The 23685-nt window shown below is 38.5% G+C and overlaps 2 protein-coding genes across 2 annotated transcripts in view; one reads left to right on the forward strand and one right to left on the reverse strand.

Annotated features, from left to right (window-relative positions):
- The window catches only part of LOC135700208 (protein fem-1 homolog CG6966), a 153124-nt gene that overhangs the window by 61722 nt on the left and 67717 nt on the right, over window positions 1-23685 (reverse strand). The gene's annotated exons all lie outside the window — the stretch shown is intronic.
- LOC135700152 (uncharacterized) lies at window positions 14786-16015 on the forward strand. Its single transcript, XM_065220571.1, has 2 exons — window positions 14786-15116; window positions 15177-16015. The coding sequence occupies exons 1-2, from the start codon at window positions 14889-14891 to the stop codon at window positions 15669-15671; spliced, it is 723 nt and encodes a 240-aa protein (XP_065076643.1). The 5' UTR covers window positions 14786-14888; the 3' UTR covers window positions 15672-16015.

Raw genomic sequence — 23685 nt, forward strand, 5'->3', positions numbered from 1 at the left:
TTCAAATGTCTCACAACCTGGGTTTTAGTTGTATGTCTAAAAAAACTAAATTCAAAACTAAAAAAAACATCAGTACGAAACCTTGCCAATCTTTCAGGTTGAGAATATTAAAAATAAGTTCAGGCCCCTGGCTGAATGAAAGCTGGCAAGCGAGCTGACAAAAGATTTTATTAATAATTGTCTTTTTGCAGGTCAGCTCGGTCACCAGCTTTCACTGTAGCAGTTACTTAGTCGGAAAATTGTAGAAACTCAAATGATCCAGAACTTTGGATTTTAATAAAAATATAAAACCGCAATCTTCCAAAAATTCCTAAAGGCGAAACCATGAAATAGAAATACTTCCTAGAATATTGAAGAACTTGACCATGTTTTAGATCCTTAGTCCAAGAACTTTTTCCATGAATTTTAATTGTTCGAGTCTAAGGCTTCTAAAACCTGATTTTCCAGGTTCTTCAAGATACTGACACTGAGAATGGTTTTCTAATTCCAAGCTCCATTCATTTGGTTCTTCGTTCCAATTTCGCAATGCTCATGCTCTTATCTGCGGAGACCTGCAGGTATCTTTTGGGTTAATTAAATAGGTTAACACAGCATCTTGCCTCCGGACTTCGAAGATCCTACGAGATAACTATAGAGGGCTTGCGGATCAACTCCTGCAGCCTTATGATTAAATATCAGTGACTTCATAAATAAGAGTTCCAATGATTCCAGTCCAGACTTTTAGCCTGAGACTGTTTCGTATCCGAACTCAGAATCTTTATGGGTTAAATTCAGAGACCTTATGAATATTTTTTTTAATTCTACGGATCAACTCAAGAGGGGCTTATATGATGAGATCACAGACTTTGCGGTCTATAAATAATCTATTTCAGAGGTCTCATGGGCCAGCTTCAGATATTGTATGGTACAATTCTGGATCAAGACTTTAACAGATTATATTTATATATCTCATTGATGAATTCCAGAAATCTTACGGTTGACCGTAATGATTTTATAGATTAATTCCAGAAACTCCGGTGGTGTTTCAACGTGGTTGAGGCAACTTTGATTGCTGCTGAGACCTTATGGACCAGCTCCGCTATGATAATAGATCTAATGAGTCATCATCATGCCTACAAACCATACATGTCAACTAAAGAGACCTTCTCACACAAGTTCTGAGGATTGGTCGGTTAAGTTCAGAGGACATAAGGGAGAAGTCCTGGGATCTTGCTAGTCATATCAAGTCCAGTGGGACGATTATTGGTCTCAGTGGCAAGTCTAGAGCTCTTTTGAAGCAAATCAGATATCTTTTGGGGCAAATATATCATATTTATAAATCCCGACATCTTTAAGAAGTGTCCCATCACCAATAGACAACTTTACGATTGCTTACTGAATAGACTGAAAGAATTTTTGGGGTCAATTTAACACATTTTAAGTTACGCTTAAATTCGTGACATATCCGGAGATGTTAACCACTATGTCGGGCCCATCCCCAGCCTGGAAGAATATTAAAGAGCATGATTGGAGTTTGGAGAACATTATATCGAACAACGGTGTCGGTTTCAGTTTGTATGCATTCAGTAGTGTTTGCACTCGACAGGGAACGTTGTTTGCATTCTTTCAGTTTCTCGTTTACTTCGTTCTACTGCTGTCAATCCAACGTCTACATGCAGAGTGACTATTTTGCTGTAATTTACATTTCTTCGGCAAATTTAGGCTATCGAGGATGGCCACCCTCAAGCAACACAAATTCATAGAATTATGTTGAGTAAACTTCTATACAACCAAAACTAGTCATACAAAGGTTATCTAAACTTTAATTTTAACTTGCTTGGCATATTTTGTATACGCTCGCGTATACCATGCTAAATGTATCTTTGTTATCATCAATATTTATTCTAGCGATGATGCCGGCACCGAAATTGAGCCTAAAAATTGTGCGTTTCTTGGCTTAAATTTTAAATATTCAATCTGAAACTGTCTTGCACAAAGCAATCCACATTTCAACCATGACCACACCCATCGTCGTACCAGTGCACCACCAACGATGTGCTTTATCACGAAAATAATGATTCAGAGTGTAGCTACACTCACACAGGAGATAGCAAGTTGAGGGTACATTCTCTCCAAATAATCACTTCAATCAAATCCTCACCCAAGAGAACCATCGACGGCGACGACGACGACGTCGGCCGAGACGGTCCGGATCCCTCGGATCCGGATGATGTTACAAGCGTAAACAATTACATCAGCTAGAACAACATCAATAATTGATTGGATTGCAGTGCATTCATCGCCCGCTTACCATTGATGACTGCTTCTTGCGGAATCTGGGTCGTTCCCGTTAAGATTGCGATGATGAATTGACCGCAAGCAAGCGTGTTCCCAAGACCTTGTGTGAGAATTTCATTGGGAGCTAATTACTCACTTTCGAGAGCGTAATCTTCGCAAACTCGAACTAACGACGACCTCAACCGTCGACGAATGTGAAGTTTTCCCGGCAAGGTCAATCTCCTTTTTTCCAGTGAATCGTGCCTGCCAATGAATGGCTTAAAATCATACCGAACGAACCGAGTGTATTATAGAAATATTTCACCGCCAGTCACGCATCACCCAAAAAAAACGCCGACAAACCGTAATAACAAATCAAAACAAACCTCCAACTGTGAAAATACCCAGTTGATGGAGGGGGAAACTCTGTTCACAAAATTCATTCATCGAACGACGGTGGCGCACCCTTACGTGAAAGTAGGTGTAGGTTAAATTTCGTATAATTTCCACCCCACGCCACACGATGGTGGGGTAGTGGGTGGTCCTTATTATTCGCTTTTTATGCCTTCATTCGGAATCCACGGCAACGACGAAAACCGATGGCCCCACTACTGCCGCCCTTGACATAGTCTAGATTTGATTGTTGTTTCCCGTTAAATTCGTTCGTCCAGCAAATAGTACCGAGTCCCACTCATGCGGCAAGACGAAGACGAACATCACTTCCTTCCTACGCAGGAGGACCATTACCTTCTTCGGCTAACCCAACATATGCCAAGTTAATTAGCAAGCACTAGGACCTTGGCTGACGAAGAATTATACTGCCGGTATTAATTCCATAATTTATGTCGGTCGACCTTCAGCGAAGGCCTCGAAGCGATTTATCGGATTTCGTTTCCGTTGGCTTGGCAGGTGATTTTACTTACCAATGGAAGGATCGTTTCTCGCTTCGACATTATCAAGATTGGGGGAAATTACCTGGAAAGAAAGAAATTGGGAAAAGTTTGTTAGTTTGATGGGAAAGTCAGCACGGACAAGCGATTAGTGGGAGAAATTCAAAGGATTTGTTTTCCAGCACGCGCACGAGTCCCCGTGGAAGCGAAAAAAAAGATCGGAATTCGATCGATAAATCACGCGGTTGCAAACAAAGCCTCTCACCCATTAGCATTATCTATAATCGGTATAAGGTAGACAAAGAATCCCACATGCAAGTGAGTGTAAATAATCTGCCAATCCGATCGGCAGCAAGTTTATCATTAGCTGAAATCTCCTTTTTGGGATCTAGAGAGAGAGAATCACTCACACCACAACTAGTTGTTTCAATTAATCCGACTGTTGTTGCATAGTCGATGTTTTGATGTTTTCGTTTGTGTTGTACTTATTTGTTTGATAATATACCTACCTCACATTTACTCTCACGGAGAGCGTTGCAAACAAAGCTTGTCACAGCTGGGTAATGCATGGTAAGTCATGCACACCCGGTGACAGACCCGGTGCACAATGGCAGTGTAGGGTCGTAAATGATGAGATGTTGTTATTTATATTAATATTCATATCATTCCGTAACAGTGGATTTACGGTGGAATAGTTTTCTGTCTCAAACAGATGATTGTAAAAGAGGCGAATGTCGAGATGATTTATGAACTCGTCGTTGGGGTTGGTTAGAATAAATGCAAATAGGTACCTTATTGTACAGAGTCAGTTTATACATTCTCTATTTTTTTTATTTGTTTTCCGTACTGAGTACCAGTGCTAACGACGCCAGGGAGGCAGCTCCCACACCTGGACCCTATCTATCGACCCATCAACTCATGGACCGGGGATTAACGGCTTTACTTCCCTTCCACGCAATTCCAATGAGGTATCTGAAATCCTCGACCTTCTCCGATTTTTATAATTGTGTGTTATGGATAATCATTTACGTTCTGCAATTAAAAAACAAAACAAAATCGACTGCGTTACGAAAAGTGGTTAGGCTTTGACCATTTAAAACTCTGTCAATATCGGATGGATTTCAATTCTAAACGAGCCATTCGATTGGATATTTTTCTACGAGTCTGTCTAAAATGAAAACTTTATCAATTTCCAATAGATCACTATTGACAATTACACAAATGTCCAACTGTTGCAATGGTGATCAAAATGATAACCGATTGCATGCAAAAAGCACTTTCCCTAACACAGATTTCAAAATCGAATTCCATCCGGTCTCGCCGAACGGTGCTTATTCAATCGCCGTGTATGGTGGCGTCCGGTTGGTCGTCATCAGCAGCAGCAACAGCAGTGCGTGGCATTGACCATTGTTCTCCAGTACACAAGCGAGCTGCAGCCCACATGAGCGTCCATTCACCCAAGAAGGAGGAACAAGCCGCACCGTTTCTGATCGGATTCAGTAGCTCTTCGTGAGTCGCATCTATGTCAAACGCGTCACCCTCGTTCCAAACAACATACAGCTCATCTGTGTTGAACACCCTAATAGCTCAGCATTACTCAACCATCACGACAAAACGGTCCTTTTCAGGACCACCATAAATTTGTTAAAGGTTATTTTCTGGACATTTGTCAAGGTCATCAATCCCCTGCGTCGTTGTGACAATTTGATCGTGGCACATTTCGAGTATGAGAGAGTTATTGCAGTTAGATCATGCAAGTACTTTCGCGGATTACCCGAAGTTGCGAGAGTGAATATATAATCACAGACAAGCAGACATAGCACTCTCAACATGTTCATCGAAATAGCTGTAAACGATAAATTTAAAAGTTTCTTAGTTGGTAGTATCCCAAGTAACAATTTTGGTTTTATGAGGGTTCTGTAGACCATGATTTAGACTTGTAGAATGCTATAAAACCTCGATAAAACCTCCAATGTTTCTTAGGTATCACCCCTTGTCAATCAATTCCCTCGCGTTTGACGTTTACACAATTAATTAATTTCACCATCACTAAAGAAATCCCACAGTTTCTGCACACTTTGTTCCGCTTAGCCCCTCCGAATTACCCAGTAGCATGCCGGCCCTGTGACACAGTGCAGGAGTCTCATGCTACTGAGCTAGTTATCCGGGAGTCTTGGTTGAGCCACTAGGGTGAGTCTCATCTAGTCTCAAGTTCAGAAATACTTCACTTCGCAACCGATGAACCATTCTGACACATGAGTACCCAAGTAACCGCATAGCCACAATATAGATTATATATACTTGGTCTTGCTTGAGTATGGTTAGTTGATGAATCCGATGAACCTGTCACTTCATGAAACTAATCCCTTTTGTATTTCTTTCAATCTCTTTTCGCACTTTGCATATAACACCATCTCATACTAATTTCTACATCGATCCAATGATCCATTCCGAGTGCCCGGTGGACCAGATGACCTTGGCAATGCAAGCAAATTTGTTTTCGTTTAAGGACGTACCACAACACAGGTAATTGCTATTCGATATTTTTGCAGACAGTGACAGACGGTGGACATGAAGATCCAGTAAAGGTGCCGGGCAATGGTAAGTTCCAAGTTCGCTGTTGGAACAGCATTCGATAAGGTCAACCATCAAATTGCTGTAGCGAAGCTTGAAAAACTTGGAATTCATGGAACTCTTTTGGATTGGTTCCAGTCCTACCTGAACGGTCGTAGTCATCGGCGAATCCACTTCAGCTTCATTTCCAATCACGTCAGGGATTCCGCAGGGAGGTCATCTTGGACCACTCATCTTCCTTTTATACTTCAACGATGCAGTGCTGGATGGACTAAGGCTTTCGTTTGCTGATGACTTCAAGCTACATTTCAAGATTCGTTCTGAGGCTGACGCTCAGTTCCTACAACAACAACTTGATGCATTCGCTCATTGGTGCAAGAAGAATCGTATGACCGTAAATCCTGCAAAATGCTCAGTTATTACGTTTTCTCGACTGAAAGATCCACGATTATTCATTTTCTGGAGTACCACTGGTAAGGGTGAACGAAATCAAGGACTTGGAAATTATCCTCGACTCCCAGTTGACCTTCAAGCAGCACGTGTCGTTCGTAGTGAATAAAGCTTCAAAATCTCTAGGCTTTATCTTCCGGTTAACAAAAGAGTTCACGGACATTTACTGTCTAAAGGCGCTCTACTGTGCATTAGGTTCGGTCGACATTGGAGTACTGTTCGACTGTTTGGAGCCCTCACTACCGAAATGGAATTGAGAGAATAGAATCAGTGCAACGGTGGTTTGTTCGATTTGCACTTCGTCGACTACCATGGCGGGATCCATTTCGTCTCGCAAACTACGAACACCGATGTCAGTTAATTCGTCTGGATACACTTAGTACACGAAGAGACTTTGCTAAGGCTATGCTGGTTTCTGATGTCTTGCTGGGTCGAGTTGATTGTCCTGAAATCCTACAACGAATCAACTTGTACGTGCGACAAAATCTCTACGGAACAATGCGATGCTACGACCTCAACCTCACCGCACCAATTACGGAATGAACAGTGCCATTACTGGGATACAGAGAGTTTTCAACCGGGTTGCCAGTCAATTTGATTTTAACGTTCCGCGTGACTTGCTACGTACTAGATTTATTAATGTTTTTGAATAATTTGAAACATATGTGTAGTTTTAATATAGGGGAATTTACGTATTCTCGGCAACCTAAGCAGCGACCTTCTTTCTATAGCCTTTTTCTCTAAGGAACGCACACATATGCAGTATTGGTTTGTTTACAATCTTTTGCTGCCAGCTGCTCTAACAATTTCAGTCGAACGAATTGTCAAAAACTGTTTTGAAACGCTTTTACAAAGCTCCAATCTTCTCTAGTGAGAGCGAGTATTGCCGGCAACCAGTTTTTCTTCGGCAATCGTTCCATTTGAACGGCATGTAAATCTGCTGTTCTATTATCGGCAACTCGAAATCAGCTACAATTTGTAGTGCGTGTGTTTCATTTCAAGAAAACCTTGCTAGATTGCTTTTTCTCAGTTGTAAAAATATAGTCAAATTGAAGCTGAAAGCATAAAGAATCGTTTGCATGCATTCAGCGAAGTGTTTTCGTAAGAAAATCCAGTGAAAATAGTGTTTCAATTTGGGTTGCCGAAAATAGTCTGGCATGCCGAAGCCGTCATTTCCCCTATATTAATTAAGTTCATTGGCAACAACTTATCCATCATTGGGCCAAGAAGCCTGTTGATGAAGAAATAATAAATAAAATAAAATATCATCATATCAATTCATTGGGTAGGGATGGTCCCATCGTATTAAAGCGATTTGGATGGGGAGAGTGAAATTGCCTGTTGTTAACATTTCACGAATTGAAGGTGGGCTTATTGGGACATCTCCTCGTATGATGGCTTGTTCTGTATCGGGTTGGAACATTTTTATCATTGGCAGGAGATTATTCTTGCTCCCGTGGATCATGCGTAGGTGTCTCTGCCTATGGGTTCACCCTTCGTTTTTGGCACTTCATACAGTGGTAAATTGAACACAACCAGGTACTTGATCAAGTAATACGAGCCATTGTTGCAGGGCACAGCCTAATGGCTGTGCTCTGCAACAATGAGCGGTATCCTTTACATTCATACATACATACATTTGTCAAGGTCATCAATTAGACGTCGGTTGAAAGTAGTCTAATACACCAATCGATTGGAAATTAGTCTACGAATCTACGAATTAGTCTACTGTTGCATTTATTTTTTTATTTTACTCAACTGTAGTTAAATAAGATTCGTGAAGATGCTATTCAATCAAATCGCGTCAAGGCAACTTGTTGTTGAGTAATTTTTTTCTGTGACCAATATTATGACATCGAGGTATTTTAATGGTGAAAAAATAAAGTTGATTATATTTATTTCATAACAACGATTGGGACCTCGATTGTGAGAGCCTTGAAAGCTTACTGATTTTGAACGAGCAATGATCGTTTGTTTATGCTTTTTGTAATGAAATGTCCGGATCTCATAATTTTAAGCATATCAATTTTAAGAAAATTCTCAGAGTTAGGTAAATCCATGAATTTTGTAAAAAGGATTTTTTTAGATTCTGAATATTTCATCATCATTTTATCTCAGACATAGAAACCAATGGCGTCGCGTAACCTCACTTTTTACCTGTGCACCAACTTTCAAAAACAGATTTAAAGCCATATTCATACTCGAATCGGTTCAAAAATACACTTAATCTTATAGTTGACTCGATATCTATCCATTGCAAGCAATATTTTGAGAATTGTTTATGTTTTGATAGTTGGTGCACAGGTAGATTAAGGTTAAGGCGACGCCACTGCACTGTGGTCCAAAACAGCAAAAAGTGGAACTTTATTCCTAGAGCCTAGCCTTTACATTTTAGCCATATAGTGTCTTCAGAAAAAATGTTTGTATAAATATCTTACATAATATAAAATTGTCAAAAATTAGTCATGTCTTACTATGCAAAAAATAAAAACACTAACTTTTTTCTTTGAGGATATAGGGGAACGATGTCTTCAGCAAAGTTGTAGACAATGTAAAAACAAGCAACTTCACTCAATACGTCAAAATTCTAAATCCTGTATTTTCAGAGTTATGGAGCTTTTTCTATGGAAGTTCCCTTAAATTTAGTTTTTTATACTTAACTTCTTTAAATTTCATTTTTCAAGTATACAATGTTCTAGACAATTATTTGAACAATCAAAACACACGTTTTTGCTGAAAATCATGAATCATTATAATTACTCCTTGTAAAGTTATAACAACTTTTATCTTTATTTTTCCATTACTTCATAAGCTTTTAGGAGAGAATGGGGCAAGTGAGGACACAAAACCAACTTTTTTTCTTGAAGCTTAGCTCAAGTACTATAAAGTTGAGAAGGTTTCATTTGTCGCTCCCTTCCCAAATTTGAGTACAATAACCTTATTATTTATGGTTTTTCATATATTTTTCACTTTCTTTTTTAGGTTTTTTATACATAATTTTTTACTCTTTTATATTTGAAGTATATAATGTTCTAAATAATCTTAAAACAGTAAAAACACATGTATTTGTAGAAGACCGTTAGTCTCTAAAATAATGCATTGCAAAGTTATAGCTTATTTTAACTTTATTTTGCTTTATTTTTTGTTTATATGGGAGAATGTGGCAATGGGAACACAACATCATCTAGCCTTCTTGAAGCCCAAGTACCAAAAAGCTATGCAGATTCAACTTCACCCTCTCCTCCTTCTATTTGAGTATGACAACTTTACGCTGTTACATATTTTCTTGTTTTTATAGAAAACTTAATATATTGAACATTCGCAGCATTAAATTATAGCTCAAAAATAATACACCATGTATTATTTTTGAGCTATACGCGAATAGCATAACAGTTTGTGTGATTTCACTGCCTGTTGGCAGTGTTGCTGATATTTAGGTGTACGTGTCGTGAGCATTTGGACAAAGAAAGAAACTGAATATATTATTCGCGTAAGTACATGGTGTATTATTTTTGAGCTATAATGTTATTGCAGCGAATGTTCAATATATTAAGTTTTCTATAAAAACAAGAAAATATGTAACAGCGTAAAGTTGTCATACTCAAATAGAAGGAGGAGAGGGTGAAGTTGAATCTGCATAACTTTTTGGTACTTGGGCTTCAAGAAGGCTAGATGATGTTGTGTTCCCATTGCCACATTCTCCCATATAAACAAAAAATAAAGCAAAATAAAGTTAAAATAAGCTATAACTTTGCAATGCATTATTTTAGAGACTAACGGTCTTCTACAAATACATGTGTTTTTACTGTTTTAAGATTATTTAGAACATTATATACTTCAAATATAAAAGAGTAAAAAATTATGTATAAAAAACCTAAAAAAGAAAGTGAAAAATATATGAAAAACCATAAATAATAAGGTTATTGTACTCAAATTTGGGAAGGGAGCGACAAATGAAACCTTCTCAACTTTATAGTACTTGAGCTAAGCTTCAAGAAAAAAAGTTGGTTTTGTGTCCTCACTTGCCCCATTCTCTCCTAAAAGCTTATGAAGTAATGGAAAAATAAAGATAAAAATTGTTATAACTTTACAAGGAGTAATTATAATGATTCATGGTCTTCAGCAAAAACGTGTATTTTGATTGTTTAAATAATTGTCTAGAACATTGTATACTTGAAAAATGAAATTTAAAGAAGTTAAGTATAAAAAACTAAATTTAAGGGAACTTCCATAGAAAAAGCTCCATAACTCTGAAAATACAGGATTTAGAATTTTGACGTATTGAGTGAAGTTGCTTGTTTTTACATTGTCTACAACTTTGCTGAAGACATTGTTCCCCTATATCCTCAAAGAAAAAAGTTAGTGTTTTTATTTTTTGCATAGTAAGACATGACTAATTTTTGACAGTTTTATATTATGTAAGATATTTATACAAACATTTTTTCTGAAGACACTATATGGCTAAAATGTAAAGGCTAGGCTCTAGGAATAAAGTTCCACTTTTTGCCGTTTTGGACCACAGTGCACTGATAGGAACCAAAATTAAATACTAGGAGTTTGAATTTTATCATTTTCTCAAATTCTGGAAGTCTCAAAGAATTTAAAAAAATTCTTACTGAGGATATTTTAAGGAAAATAATAAATTTCAAAATACAAACATTTAATTTTTCTCGTTATTTTCATTCACACTTTGAACTTTAAAGATTCACAGTGGATTAATCTTCAGTAAGAAACAAACTTAAAACATAAATAATTCTTTTTTGTTTCTGAAGACCACTGTCCTTCTGTGAAGTTTCCGAAGTTTTCGAGAATTTATAGAATTTTTGTGCTCTCGCAATTTTCTTGGAATTAGAACGAAATAATTAATATAGTTCTATGATTTTCACTGAAGTTCTCCAGATTTTTCTGAAATTCATAAAACTTCCCTTAAATTATCGACACTAATTTAAAACTTCTTCCTGGTGCCTAAGCGACTATTGAATTTCTTTAAAGTTTCTCTAGTCTGCCTTGAATTTATCAGTATATTTTAAGAACCCGCAACTTTACTGAAATCAATTAATTTGCCTTGAAGTTTCTAAAATGTTCCTTAAGTATTATAACCATTATTAACACTCGCTATTCCCTGAACTTATCTATGCTTTCCTGATGTTTTCTAAATTTGTTTAATAATCCAGCAAATTTTCTGATATACATATATTCATTATTCCCTGACGCTTCTGACGTTTTAGGATCAATCATAGAATTCTTGGAATACCCTATAATTCCACGGAACTCATTGTAAGTCGCGACAAATTTGCTTAAGTTAATGGGATTATTCTGAAGCTATCTGATCGTCCTCGAAGTAATCGGAACTTCGCTGGATATCATTAAACTATTTACTTCTCTGGAATTTCTTAACGATATCGCTGCTTGCTAAAAGTTCTTCGTTGATGTTCTCTAATCAACTTAGCTAAATTTTCGCATTTTTTAAGTTCTTGAAATCTCCATGATATAACACCCTCAAAATACTCTCATGTTTTCCGGATGTTCATAAAATTTCCAGGAATTCTCTCGGAGCTTTGCTGAAGTTTTCGGAAATTCACTGAGTTTCTCGAAACTTCTTTAAGGTTTCTAATATTTCATTGAAATTATTTGAACTGTCCTTTGATTATCTGACCTGTTTTGATGTTCTCGAAGCTTCCATAAAGCTCTTTGTTCTATTGAAGATCTCGGTTCTGCTCGGAAGTAAATAGAATTCCCGTAAACACCTTTAAACTTCTCTGAAATTCATTAGACTTCTGAGAAGTTTCTGAAATATTTCTGAAGTTTCATAAATTTTCTGAAGGTCTCTGTACTTCCCTAAAATTCACGGAACATCTTAAGAATTCACGATTTGTTTTTCAACACACCCAGGAACTATCTTGAATTTACCCAAATTTACGATTATAGATTTTTAATCTAGCTAGCTTTTCTGAGGTGCTTAGAACTTCTTAAAAATTTGCACAATACCCCTCATGTTTTCTAAATTTCTCAAGTTCGCTTTACATGAAGTTCTTTGAAATTCTAGGAACTTCATAAAAGAACCGCTTTGAGGTTCTTACAGCTTCTAGTAAGTTTCCCATATTTCCAGCGTGTTAACTTTCCTTACGTTCCTACAGTTTGTTTATAGAGCTTCACTGACATTCTCAGCATTTCCTTTCATTCCTCAGAGGTTCTCCAAAGTTCCTACAATTGTTGTAAAGTTGATGGAACTGCATTGAACTTGAACGCAATTGAAATAAATCAATTATTTGTTTACTTAATGTTGGCACTTTGAATATTTTCAATATCCTGAACTTTTACATGGAATACGAAACTTCAAGACATTGGATATTTTTAGATCTTGGACTAACTTGGAAAACTCAGGTAATTTTACCCAGAAAAATGAGTAGAAATCCTGACAATAATTAGCTTCCCTGAAATAAAATAATGTTCCCTTAACTTCTACGAAGCACCTCAAACTAAAATAAATTTTTCACTTCTACGCAGTTTTCAGAACTTTTCCAAGTTCCTTGTTTCTATGATTTTTTCGGAAGATCTATGAAGTTCTCAGAATTTTTACTAAGTTTACTCAATTTCTACGATGTCTAAATTTTAATGAAAAATATATAAACATTTTGCACCCTCTGTCTACAAACCATAAAAAAAAACAAATATAATCAATGTTTCTCAATACAAAATCCCATTTTTATGTTATTTTATTTTACCTAAAAAGTATTTTTTAATTACCTTTCATTTGATATTTTGATCTTTGAAATCGGCCCAGTTGTTTAAAAGTTATGAATTTTTGAAAAAAAATGATTTATTGGACCACCTTTACATGGAAATGGTCACCGTGATGACAAAAAAACGTGCCAAATATTTTGAGATAAGAAAGAAAACTACAAATCTAGATAGAGCTGGAATTAGGGCGTAACAGCTTTTGTAAATAATGACTTCTCTCGATGATTTCTAGAAACCCAAGACTCGCCCAAGAAAATCAATATCACCATCAGGTAGATGAAGTCTTCCCATACCCGATGGTTATTTTGGTTTGCGTGGGTGCGCCTTGAATTCCTAGAAATAATCGAGAGAAGTCATTGTTTACAAAAGTTGTTACGCCCTAATTCCAGCTCTATCTAGAAATGTTTACGAAATTCTGAGAACCACTATATCGTTTTGCTATGGACTGGCTGAATAACTACATTATTTATTAGTTCGTTTTTCGTCGAACATTTTTGAGGTATCTAACCTCTTATGTCCGGCTCGTCAATACCATATTTAGGCAGCCAATTGTGCTATTTTCATACCTGTTATTTGGTATTAATAAGTTATTTTCTCCTGCTAGGGAAACCAATCAATCGAAATGGACATATTTATCAGCAAACGCGACAGTTAACGATGATGACCAATCACTGGTAAATGACGGCAGCTCTCTCTCCGTCTGTCTCTCTCGCTTTTCCGTTGTATAACGATTTCATTCCAAATTGGCGACAAACAATTCGAAAGCTAAACGACCTCTCCATCATTGTTGCAGTTTAGCTAATGCATCTTTGGAACGCATTCTCTTGTAATCCCCACGCGAAGCATAAGATCCAGAGCTCCAATTTACCAATTCAAGCCATCAAGCCTGTGCGTGGTTCGTTTGGTTTGCTTGTAATAAGCTATGGAGCGCGTAATTCACCGTCACGAAATGGTTGCGGTTGCGATTGAATTTTTTTGTACTGGCATATTTGCTGTCATGCAGTAAACGAAACGAATGAGTCAATTCGTAGGAGTAGGAGTGCGCTGCTTGAGGGAGTGGTCCAGTATGTTGCAATTGCAGAGCTAACAGCTCGTAAAATTACTACTAAAAGAGTTAGAGCCCAGTGCCGCGGTCTGGGGTGGTCTGTGCTGGCAATGCAACGCTTTGGATTAAATGCGATTTCAGGAGCAACCCTACGACACACCACACTCGTATGGAATGGGTCTCATCTATTGTAAGCATCGTATCTATCGGGTGTAATTTAATGCAGTTTACTTTCATTGAGCTCACATGCCCCGCACTTCCACGATGGCCGGTCTGCTTGTAGGTAGAGGCTAGCAAACAATCGTTGTAGCATAATAACAATGCTCTGAGCCTTGTCATTAAACTAGCATATTCGCTCAGACAAACACACACACACACACACACGCATGGAGGGAGCAACAGAGAAGAAATTATGTCACAGCCTGCAAACCGATAGACACTGTTTCTAGTCAGGCCCTGGATTTGATTATGGATGTTTTATGTGGACATCATTTTGTAGAATTGGAAGAATGAAAATATAAATTTGCTATCAAGAAATGAAAATAATAAACTGAAAATAGAAAGTTAACAATTGAAAATTGAAGTTCGGAAAACAGAAAAGTGGATATTGCAAAAATTAATGATACAGAAATAATAACAACAAAATTTGAAAACTACAAACTGCGAACAAAATATGTCTTTTTCTTCTTCTTCTTTTTCACATTTCAAGCTTATTTATTACTTGTGCTCTCAACTTAGTGTTTTAGATACACTTTCACAGTTATAAATTGGGAGCGTTCGATGCCTGTACCATTTTTACATTAGTATATTGATTGGACCGAGAATCGAACCCAGCCACTTCCAGCATGGTCTAGCTTTGTAGCTGCGCATTTACGGACTGAGCTAATAGAGGCCCAATAAAATACCGCTAAAGTGCAAATCTACCCCAAGTGATGGTCCATCCACCATTCATTATTCATTTATTGCACTCACTGATCAATTTCCTTGAAATTTCAATTACCCCGCCACTGGCAACAGTTGATCCAATATTTACCCAAACTCGCCTAGCAAAGATCAGCATCTTCTATAAAATTAAACCTCCCCATCGGAATAAGTTGCAGTTCGCTTGCAGAATGATTTCCGTTAAGTTTTGTGCTCTCATTGGACTGACACTAGCTCTGGTAGCTGCTTCATTTCAAGCATAAAGCCATACAAATCCTAACCTCCCACCCTTCTTCCAGCTCCCCTCAACTCTGGGAGTGCCAATCTTCTGGTTCCCATGGAACTACCTACTCCCAACAACTAGCACCAGCGGAAGTAGCAGCAGCAGCAGCAGCAACAGCAATTCGGCCAGTTCCAGCAGTTCCTCAACGACCCTTCGTCCGATAATGGCTAGCATTGCCATCGGAAATCGACTCAATACCAGTGCCATGACGGACAACGGAACCGTAATCAACGGCTTGACCATCACCCGTGGTCGTCGGTCGGCGGCCGCTCAGCAGACTGAACTTTCGGACTACGTACGTTCACAAACAAGAGAATCGTTCATCCAGGTGGGGAACCAAATCATTCGCCTACCGCCGGGTGATGTAGCCAACTTGACGATCAACATCGTCGATGGAGTTCCCTACGTGTTCGGGAATACTGCCCCTACGACGACCGGAAGCGAAGCCATGACCACCGGGATATTTTCCCAAATCAGGAACTTCTTTGGAGAATTCTTCAATCGTGCCTGATTGATGGAGAACTTTGACCCTTGCGTTCTATTTCGGGTTGAACGGCACCAGTTGCCCGATCGTAGTGAAATATATCCCCAGTGTTGTAACATGGATCGAGTGCATGTTTATTTTTAAAAATTTCATCGTTCTACTTATGTGATGATACTGCAGCCGGCGGTAGACTAAATAGGAGACTGGGGTGGTGATGGAGCCGATGCCAAATATAAAATTCAAACACAAGCTTTGTTTCCTTCCTTCCTTGTGGTTTCGTTATGCGATGACTTAGAATGACAGTGCATTTTTTAGTGTCTTGAGATTCAACCGTCTTTTCGTCAATTTTGCTAATTTGTACACCTAACCGGGGGATGTAAGATTTGCTTGCAGAGGGATTTATCATCGCAGGATGTTAGTGGATACTGCATGATATACCGAGCTGTGATCTAATGTAAGAAAATGGGGACCGAAAAATTAGGAGCGTATTAGTGAGTGAAATTAATTAAATCGAAAAAAAAATGGAGTTTCTAACTGAACTAGAAACAAGAACGATGTGATAATCAGACCTGTGCTTTCTCTACTGCTCTCTCCATGATTCGGAATATGGATAGGCTAAAGCGAATAAGAAGCGCTTATTTCATCTCATACTCGATTTCGTATGCTTGTTCTGCTGAACGGGAATTGGAGCGAATCGTGGCAAGTGTGTGCGTCGTCAATGTTATAAAAAAAATGTTAAAATGAATGCTTGTTGTATAGTCGAAAGCGTAGACAGAACATGAAATGAAAAAGATAAAAAATCATTACATCGTCTGCAAGGTCAACCTATATCATCCAATTAGGAGTGTATTAGTAGAGAATGATAAGAATTGCAACTGACATTCAATGTAATACATTTTGGGTTGCGTGTACAACTTATGCAATTTATCGTATCGTGTCAAGTTGGTTTATCATCAGGGCCGGATTTGAGGGGGGAGGAATACTTTGGCAAATACCCAGGCCACTCCAGCCATGTAGGCTGAGGCTGAGCAAATAGTTGTTGTATTTGCCGATTTCTCACGAATAAAAGCTCAAACTCGTAAACATACTATACCAAATGACAGAGCAATAAATCCTCTACCTGATGGTGCTATTAGTTTTCGATATTGAGTATGTATGATGTATGTATGTATGTATGTATGTATAATAGTTTGTCCCGTAATTGGAGCACATTTTCCGCGATTCTAAATGCCAGTGATTACCTGTGATTAACTGTTTAAATGAAATGGTGCTGTTTCGTGTTGTATTTATACTTCGGTGCTGATCCGGTCAACAACCATATGGACCTGGATTCGATTGCCCGGTTCTGGGTTGACACCAACGCCGAGATTCAAGATGTAATTTGCACAAACTGCACGAGCAGCTCAATTTCTGACGCAAATGGTCAATCATCAGCTACGGAAGATCATCCATTCGGAACTCAGCGAGTGCTTTCTTTCGTCAAAAGAAATCGGTGCTATGGTTCAGTAGGCACTCAAACTCCCGCAGACTAACAACTTTTCCCATCTTGGATTTCAAAATGGCGTCAGACATGGATTTCTTATAGATACACATCAACCTGTTTCCAGAAATACCAGTGGCGTCCCGTAACCTCACTTTTTACCTGTGCACCAATTTTCAAAACCAGATTTAATGCCATATTCATACTCGAATCGGTTGAAAAATACGCTTAATATTCTAGTTTACTCGATATCTATCCATTGCAAGCAATATTTTGATAATTGTTTATGTTTTGAGAGTTGGTGCACAGGTAGATTGATGTTAAGGAAACGCCACCGAGAAATAAACAGAAATACTGGGTTTTCAAAATGGCGCCAGACAACGTTTTCCGTTCCCTACATGTTATCCCGATTCCACAAATACCTAATATTATGGGGTATTTGACACCTTTTTTTCTGTTTTCTGTAGCTGGAAGACGCCATATTACATTTCAATATGCCAAAAATACCCATATTGTGGAGTATTTGACAGTATTTTTCATTTTTTCTGTACCGGAAGCCGCCATCTTTGATTTCAAAATGGAGTCAGACATGCATGTGGGGTTTGAACAGTATTCCCTAGTTTTTCAACAACCGGATGCCGCCATCTTGAATATCAAAATGGCGTCAAACATGGATTTCCGGCTCCTGCACGTCACTGCGATTCCAAAAATACCCATATTGTGGGGTATTTGACAGTAACTCCCAGTTTTTCTGTAATCGGAAGCCACCCTCTCAATCAAAATGGCGTCAGACAACGATTTCCGGTCCCTACATGTTATCCCGATTCCAAAAATACCTATATTGTGGGGTATTTGACACTTTTTGTTCTGTTTTCTGTAGCTGGATGGTACCATCTTGGATTTTAAAAATGGCGCCAGACATGGATTTCTTGTCTCTACACGACACCACGATTCCAAAAAATACCCATATTGACGGTGTTTTAACAGTATTTCCTAGTTTTTCTACAACCGCCATCTTGAATATAAAAACGGCGACAAACATTTATTTCCGGTTCCTGCACGTCACTGCGATTCCAAAAATACCCATATTGTGGGGTATTTGAAAGAATTTCCATGTTTTTCTCGAACCGGAGGCCGCCATTTCAAAATGGCGTCAGAAATCGAGTTCCGGCCTCTATACACGTCACATCGATTCCAAAAATTTCCGTATTGTGGGGTATTTCCCACTTCCCAGAATCGCACCAAAAAAAACTCGTTATTGGGCATTTAATTCGTAAAAAGAGGGACGTAAACTGAATACTGCGTAAAAACAAGACTTCATAAACGGAGGTTTCACTGTACCTGGACAAGGCTGGTCTGTTATTAATCAGAACGTGACGCAAACGCCATTGACAATATTTCATGCTTCACGCCGTGTCCGAAATGATGATTTATTGAAATTTCAAGTACCTCGGGTTCTCCATCATCAAAAGCTAGTTACATTCCTGAATCGGTTGGTTTTAAAATTTTCCATCAGGGGGAAATATGATTTATTAAATTATAAAACCGTCATAAAACCACAGTCAATCAGAGTTAAAGTCAAAAGGCTGGTCAATTGTTACTTGCGCGATCATTGTGGGTTTGCGATTAGCGCAGGGCTGGTAGTGTGGATATGTAATATAACAGTAGTGACTTTAGTGACTAAAATAACCAATTAGTGACTTTAAAGCAATAAAAAGTGACTAATAGTGACATTTATTGATCGGAAAAAAGTGGTTACAATATTTCGTTGACTGCGACCCACTTCGAGAAATTTTATAAACTCACAATCACAACCCATCGTGAGCATTTTTTATGCTCCTTTAAAATAAAACAAATAATGGTTAACCTAACCCATAAATTTTACAGTGAACCAGGAATTCAGGAAAACCGGGCAAAAGGCGCGAATTCGAAATCGCCGGGAAAAAATCGGGAAAAGCCCGTGAATTTCGATGACAAACCGAGAAAAATAAGATTCTGGACCTTTAAACAATTGCAAGACCCCTGGACTGGAAAATGTTTTCAGGATACAGTCTCTTTAAAGAACTAAATATCATGAGAATTTTGAAGGGATTTAAGGATAACAACAATGTTTTTTAGAGAAAATTACCAATAGATCTTTTTTAAGAACTCTAAGAGAGAACTCCCAGTCATTTGTGAGACTTCAGACGTTCAGAGTACAATCTTTAGGTAGTTGTTTTGGAAAATTCATGGCGATTGTGAAGCGGATTCCAGGTCTATTTCAAATGAATATTCAAAATAGGTTCTTAGAAGAATTGTGATGACAATTCGAAGGATATTCGTAGAAAATTTAAAGATTATATCAAGTGAAATCTATAGATAGTTTCAAGGATCTCACGATAAATACCAAGGGAATCGAACTTTTAGGGAACAATTCCATAGGAATTCTGAGATGAGTTTGATAAGAATTCCGAGTTCAATTCCAAGAGCATCTCGAGAAGAATTTCAAGGGTGTTCTGAGGAGAATTCCAAGCGAATTTTCAGAAGAATTTAGTGGAGAGCTCCAAGATAATTATGAGCAGAATTGTATGACAAAATTATAAGGAATATTCAAACTAATACTAAATAGAATGCAAGGAGTAATGTAATGAAGTTTCAGTAAGTATTTTCGAAACTAATCTTAGGATGAATTCTTCGATCTCAAAACAACCGGGAAAATCACCAAAACTCCGGGAAAACCCCGGGACGAAATTGGGATTTGCTGGTCACCATGATTATGACTAATGCAGATTTGATTTTTGTTTTATGTCATCCAAAATTTGAAAATTTTGCTCTTTTTAAAATCGTTTTCAACTCTACGCTTTATACTAAAAGTACACAAAATATTTTTTTTTATTTTTAATTGAGTTGCTTATACGTAAATTTATTTCTTTTTAGTTATTTAATATTTGCCCCTCCTCGACCTATTTGAGTGATGTCGGACATAAAATGGAAATATTATTTGCATCATCCTTATGCCTTATAAGGTAATCAATAAGGTAAACATAATAAGGTAATCAAATAGGTAATAATAACAAGACAAATGTTGACAATTTTTAGACAATCAATTTTGAAGACCTCGGATATAGAAACTTTTGAAACACTTCAAATTTTTATAGCTCCAATTTTTCTAGATAGCGGTCCAAGAAGAAATCTCATTATTCTGGATCGAGGAAAATTTTCCAAGTTGGAAAAATCGAGAATGCACACGGCAAATTGATCTAACTCATATTTGAGTCAAGTTCACTTAAATTCACAAAAACGTAGGTCACAAGAATGAGTAAATTTTTACACAAAGATGCATAAATGTCACTCATATATGAATGAATGTCATTCAAAAATAAGTGATATTTGCTCATATTTGAGAAAAAAATCTACTCACATATGAGCCAAATTTATTTGCCGTGTAGAATATTTTGCATGCGTCTCGGACTTAACATTTGGAGAAAAATTAAAGATTCTGGGATAATTTTCATATTTTGAATACAGTACTTTCCCGGTTTTTGTCAGCCCCATCTGAAATTAAGTTTAACCATTATTTATCCACTATTAATGGAATTACTGATAAATTTTTACTATTCATACAACAAAGGGTACACCAAATGTCTCGAAAAGTTTGCGTACGGTTTGTTGAGCCGGTACGTACTGTTCGGTTTCCTTAAATTCCACTTGGTTTTCAGCGCTGCAACCAAGGCTGAACCTCCATATCTCAGAATCAACGTAAATACACTAGCCAGGAGCCGTCCCGAGATGTTCGGTATGATTCGTAGGCGTATTCTAGGTGGCTATTGAAGCCAACCGGTCGTCGACCATCACTCCCAGGCATTTCAACAAGCACTTCTAGTTTATTGTGTGCTCCCCAATGGTAATTTCTGGCCACTGCAGCCCTTTAAATTTACTGATCAATACCACCTCGCTTTTGTTGTGGGCTATCTGCAGCTTCGCTCCATGCATTAGGTTTCCAATCATATCGACCGCCTCGGTCGCCAACATTTCCATATATTCCAGCGTTTTGCCAGTTACCGTAAGACGACGTCGTCCGCAAAGCCAACGATTTCAACTCGTTTGGGTAGCTTCAGCGTTAGACCGCCGTTTTAAATCACGTTCCAGAGCGTTGGACCAAGGATGGAGCCTTGTGGAATTCCCACCGTGATTCTAGTCGATCTCTGTCCCATATTTGGCTCGTAGATCAGAACCCGGTTCTGGAAGTAGCCTCGGCCTCCCAGCTGGAGCTGTTGAACGTATTCTTGACGTTGATCGTTATCACAGCGTAATATCGATCTCCTCTCCACTTCTGTTTCGACGCCTTCACGGCTCTCTAGAATTGCATCCACTTTTGCTCTTCCTTTTCGAAATCCGAACTGCCTCTCCGACAATGCTTGCTCACTCTCTGCGGATTTTATTCAGCCTGTTTAGGATCATCCTCTCCAAGAGTTTTCCGAGTGTATCCAGCAGGCACGGCTACGAGTTGCTCGTTGGTGACTTCGTGACTTGACATCTGATCTTCGTCATCACGACACGGTGTACGTTGTTGGCAGCAGCGTCTCGACCCAGCTCCAGTTGACAGTTTGACTTGCTCTGCTTTATCTCTCGTTTATGTGCTAGGAACATTCCTCTATATTCCTCTCTGTCTGCTTCTGTTCTTGCTCTCTGAACACGTCTTCTGGCTCTGAGACAACTAGCGCGGAGGGTGCTAATTGCCTCGTTGCAGCAGTAAGCTGGAGGTTCCACTTCAGGTCGCAAGTTCTCGTGCCCTGTACTGCCACAGGATTCCGTTGGCCGATGCCATATTGGATTGCCTGCTGGTCACTATGGGTATATCCTTCACACACTCTCCAATTCATGTTTTCCACCAGCGACGGACTGCAGTCCGCATGAAGTGATGTCGATAATGGATTCCCGACCATCTCTGCGAAAAGTGCTGGTGGTGCCTTTATTGAACAGCCGAATTTCCAGCTTCGCCAGAGCTTCCAGCAGAATGTGCCCTATTGCGTTAGTACATCTGTTTTCTCACTCCTCTGCCTAAGCATTGAAGTCTCCTCCGATGACTACCGGTCTTCGTCCGATCAGCTCTTCGGTAAGTCCAACAAGCGTCTCGTGGAATTGCTCCATCTGCAATATTCTGTTAATTTTGGCGATCACGAAACCTTCTTCTTGAATGGGGTATCTGCCCATAACTTGTATTGCAGCCAGCATAGCTCTATTCGCCACCTAGTTACCTTTATCGGGAGGAACTAGATACAGTTGTGCAGTGTCGCAATAATTGATGTTCATTTGAGTTACCTCTGTTATTGTTGCAACAAAACAATTAAGTGTCATTTGGAGCAAAATGCTTGAGAATTCATGCTTAAAAACCAAAAAGTTCAGCAAAACCTTCAGGCTGACAAAATCGGGAAAAAAAGCTGACAAAATCGGGGGGTAGACAAAATCGGGAAAGCACTGTATATGAAATGTAAGTACACAGGCCTTGAAAAATTTAAATACTTCTGAAACGTGAATAATATTTTATGATCTTGGGCATAGATTTTTTTCTCTAAAATCTAGTCTTGGAAATGTTTGGACGAATATTAAAGCTACCGAGCTTCAAAGATTTTTCAAAATTATAGTCTTTGAAAAAAATGTCTAGCGCAAGTAAATTTTCCTAGACCATTTTTTGAAATTAGGTCTGCGTTTCTCGTTGTCTAGTGATAAGTGTTCAATCTGTAAAATCTCTGATTCAAAACGATTTGAATTGCATTTTTATAAGTAGTTTGTTGTTATATAAGGGGTTCAGTGGCTTTAGAGGGACCATTTGTGCTTACTGAGCTGGTTGTAGCTTAAACTAAATCATAAATGATCTGTTGTGATATGACGGGCTCGGTGGCCTTAGAGCGACTATTTTTGCTTACTGATCAGAATATAGTAGTGGGTTCAATCCTAGGCCCCTTCATATTCGTTCGTTTGGACAAATCTTTTCTTCAGTAGATTTGAATGACGTATGTTGGGCGATTCATTTGAACTTACCGGACCACTACTTTAAACTTCCGCTAATCTGAACGACACTTCAATCAGATTAATAGACCAGTGTAAGAAAATTGTGGTTTTGGTAATTTGACATTATTTGCCTGAGTTCAATTCAAGTGGGGATCAGATTAAAAGTCACCACATTATAAGGATCCCCTGTTACGTGGGATCTCAAAGCAAACTTTCGCCGCAAAGAGGTCTGCTTTGTCTTAGCTATTGTGACTCAACCGATCCGATTTGGGATCGGAATAGAACCTCTTGAGCAGAGCCGAAATTGTTTTCAAGAAGCCTCCCACCACAGCGTCGTCATAATCCGTTATTGTTATTGACTTTGCAGTCAATTTCAAATTCGACCAGAGGCAAGTGTCGTCGTTTTTGGGCCAACTTCACTGCTAAGCTCCGCCAAAGTTTGACCGATTCTATCCAAAACCAACCAAGTGGATTCACACTCTTGTCTTACTTTTCAGCGCTTGTGGGAGCTGGAATAGTTAATCAGGATGATTTATTCTGAAAGGGGAAACACATCCAGATATGGATTAC

The sequence above is a fragment of the Ochlerotatus camptorhynchus genome, unplaced genomic scaffold, assembly GCF_037179485.1.
Source record: "Ochlerotatus camptorhynchus isolate MF236.1 unplaced genomic scaffold, CSIRO-AGI_Acam_v1.1 ptg000130l, whole genome shotgun sequence".
Classification (NCBI taxonomy): Eukaryota; Metazoa; Arthropoda; class Insecta; order Diptera; family Culicidae; genus Ochlerotatus; species Ochlerotatus camptorhynchus.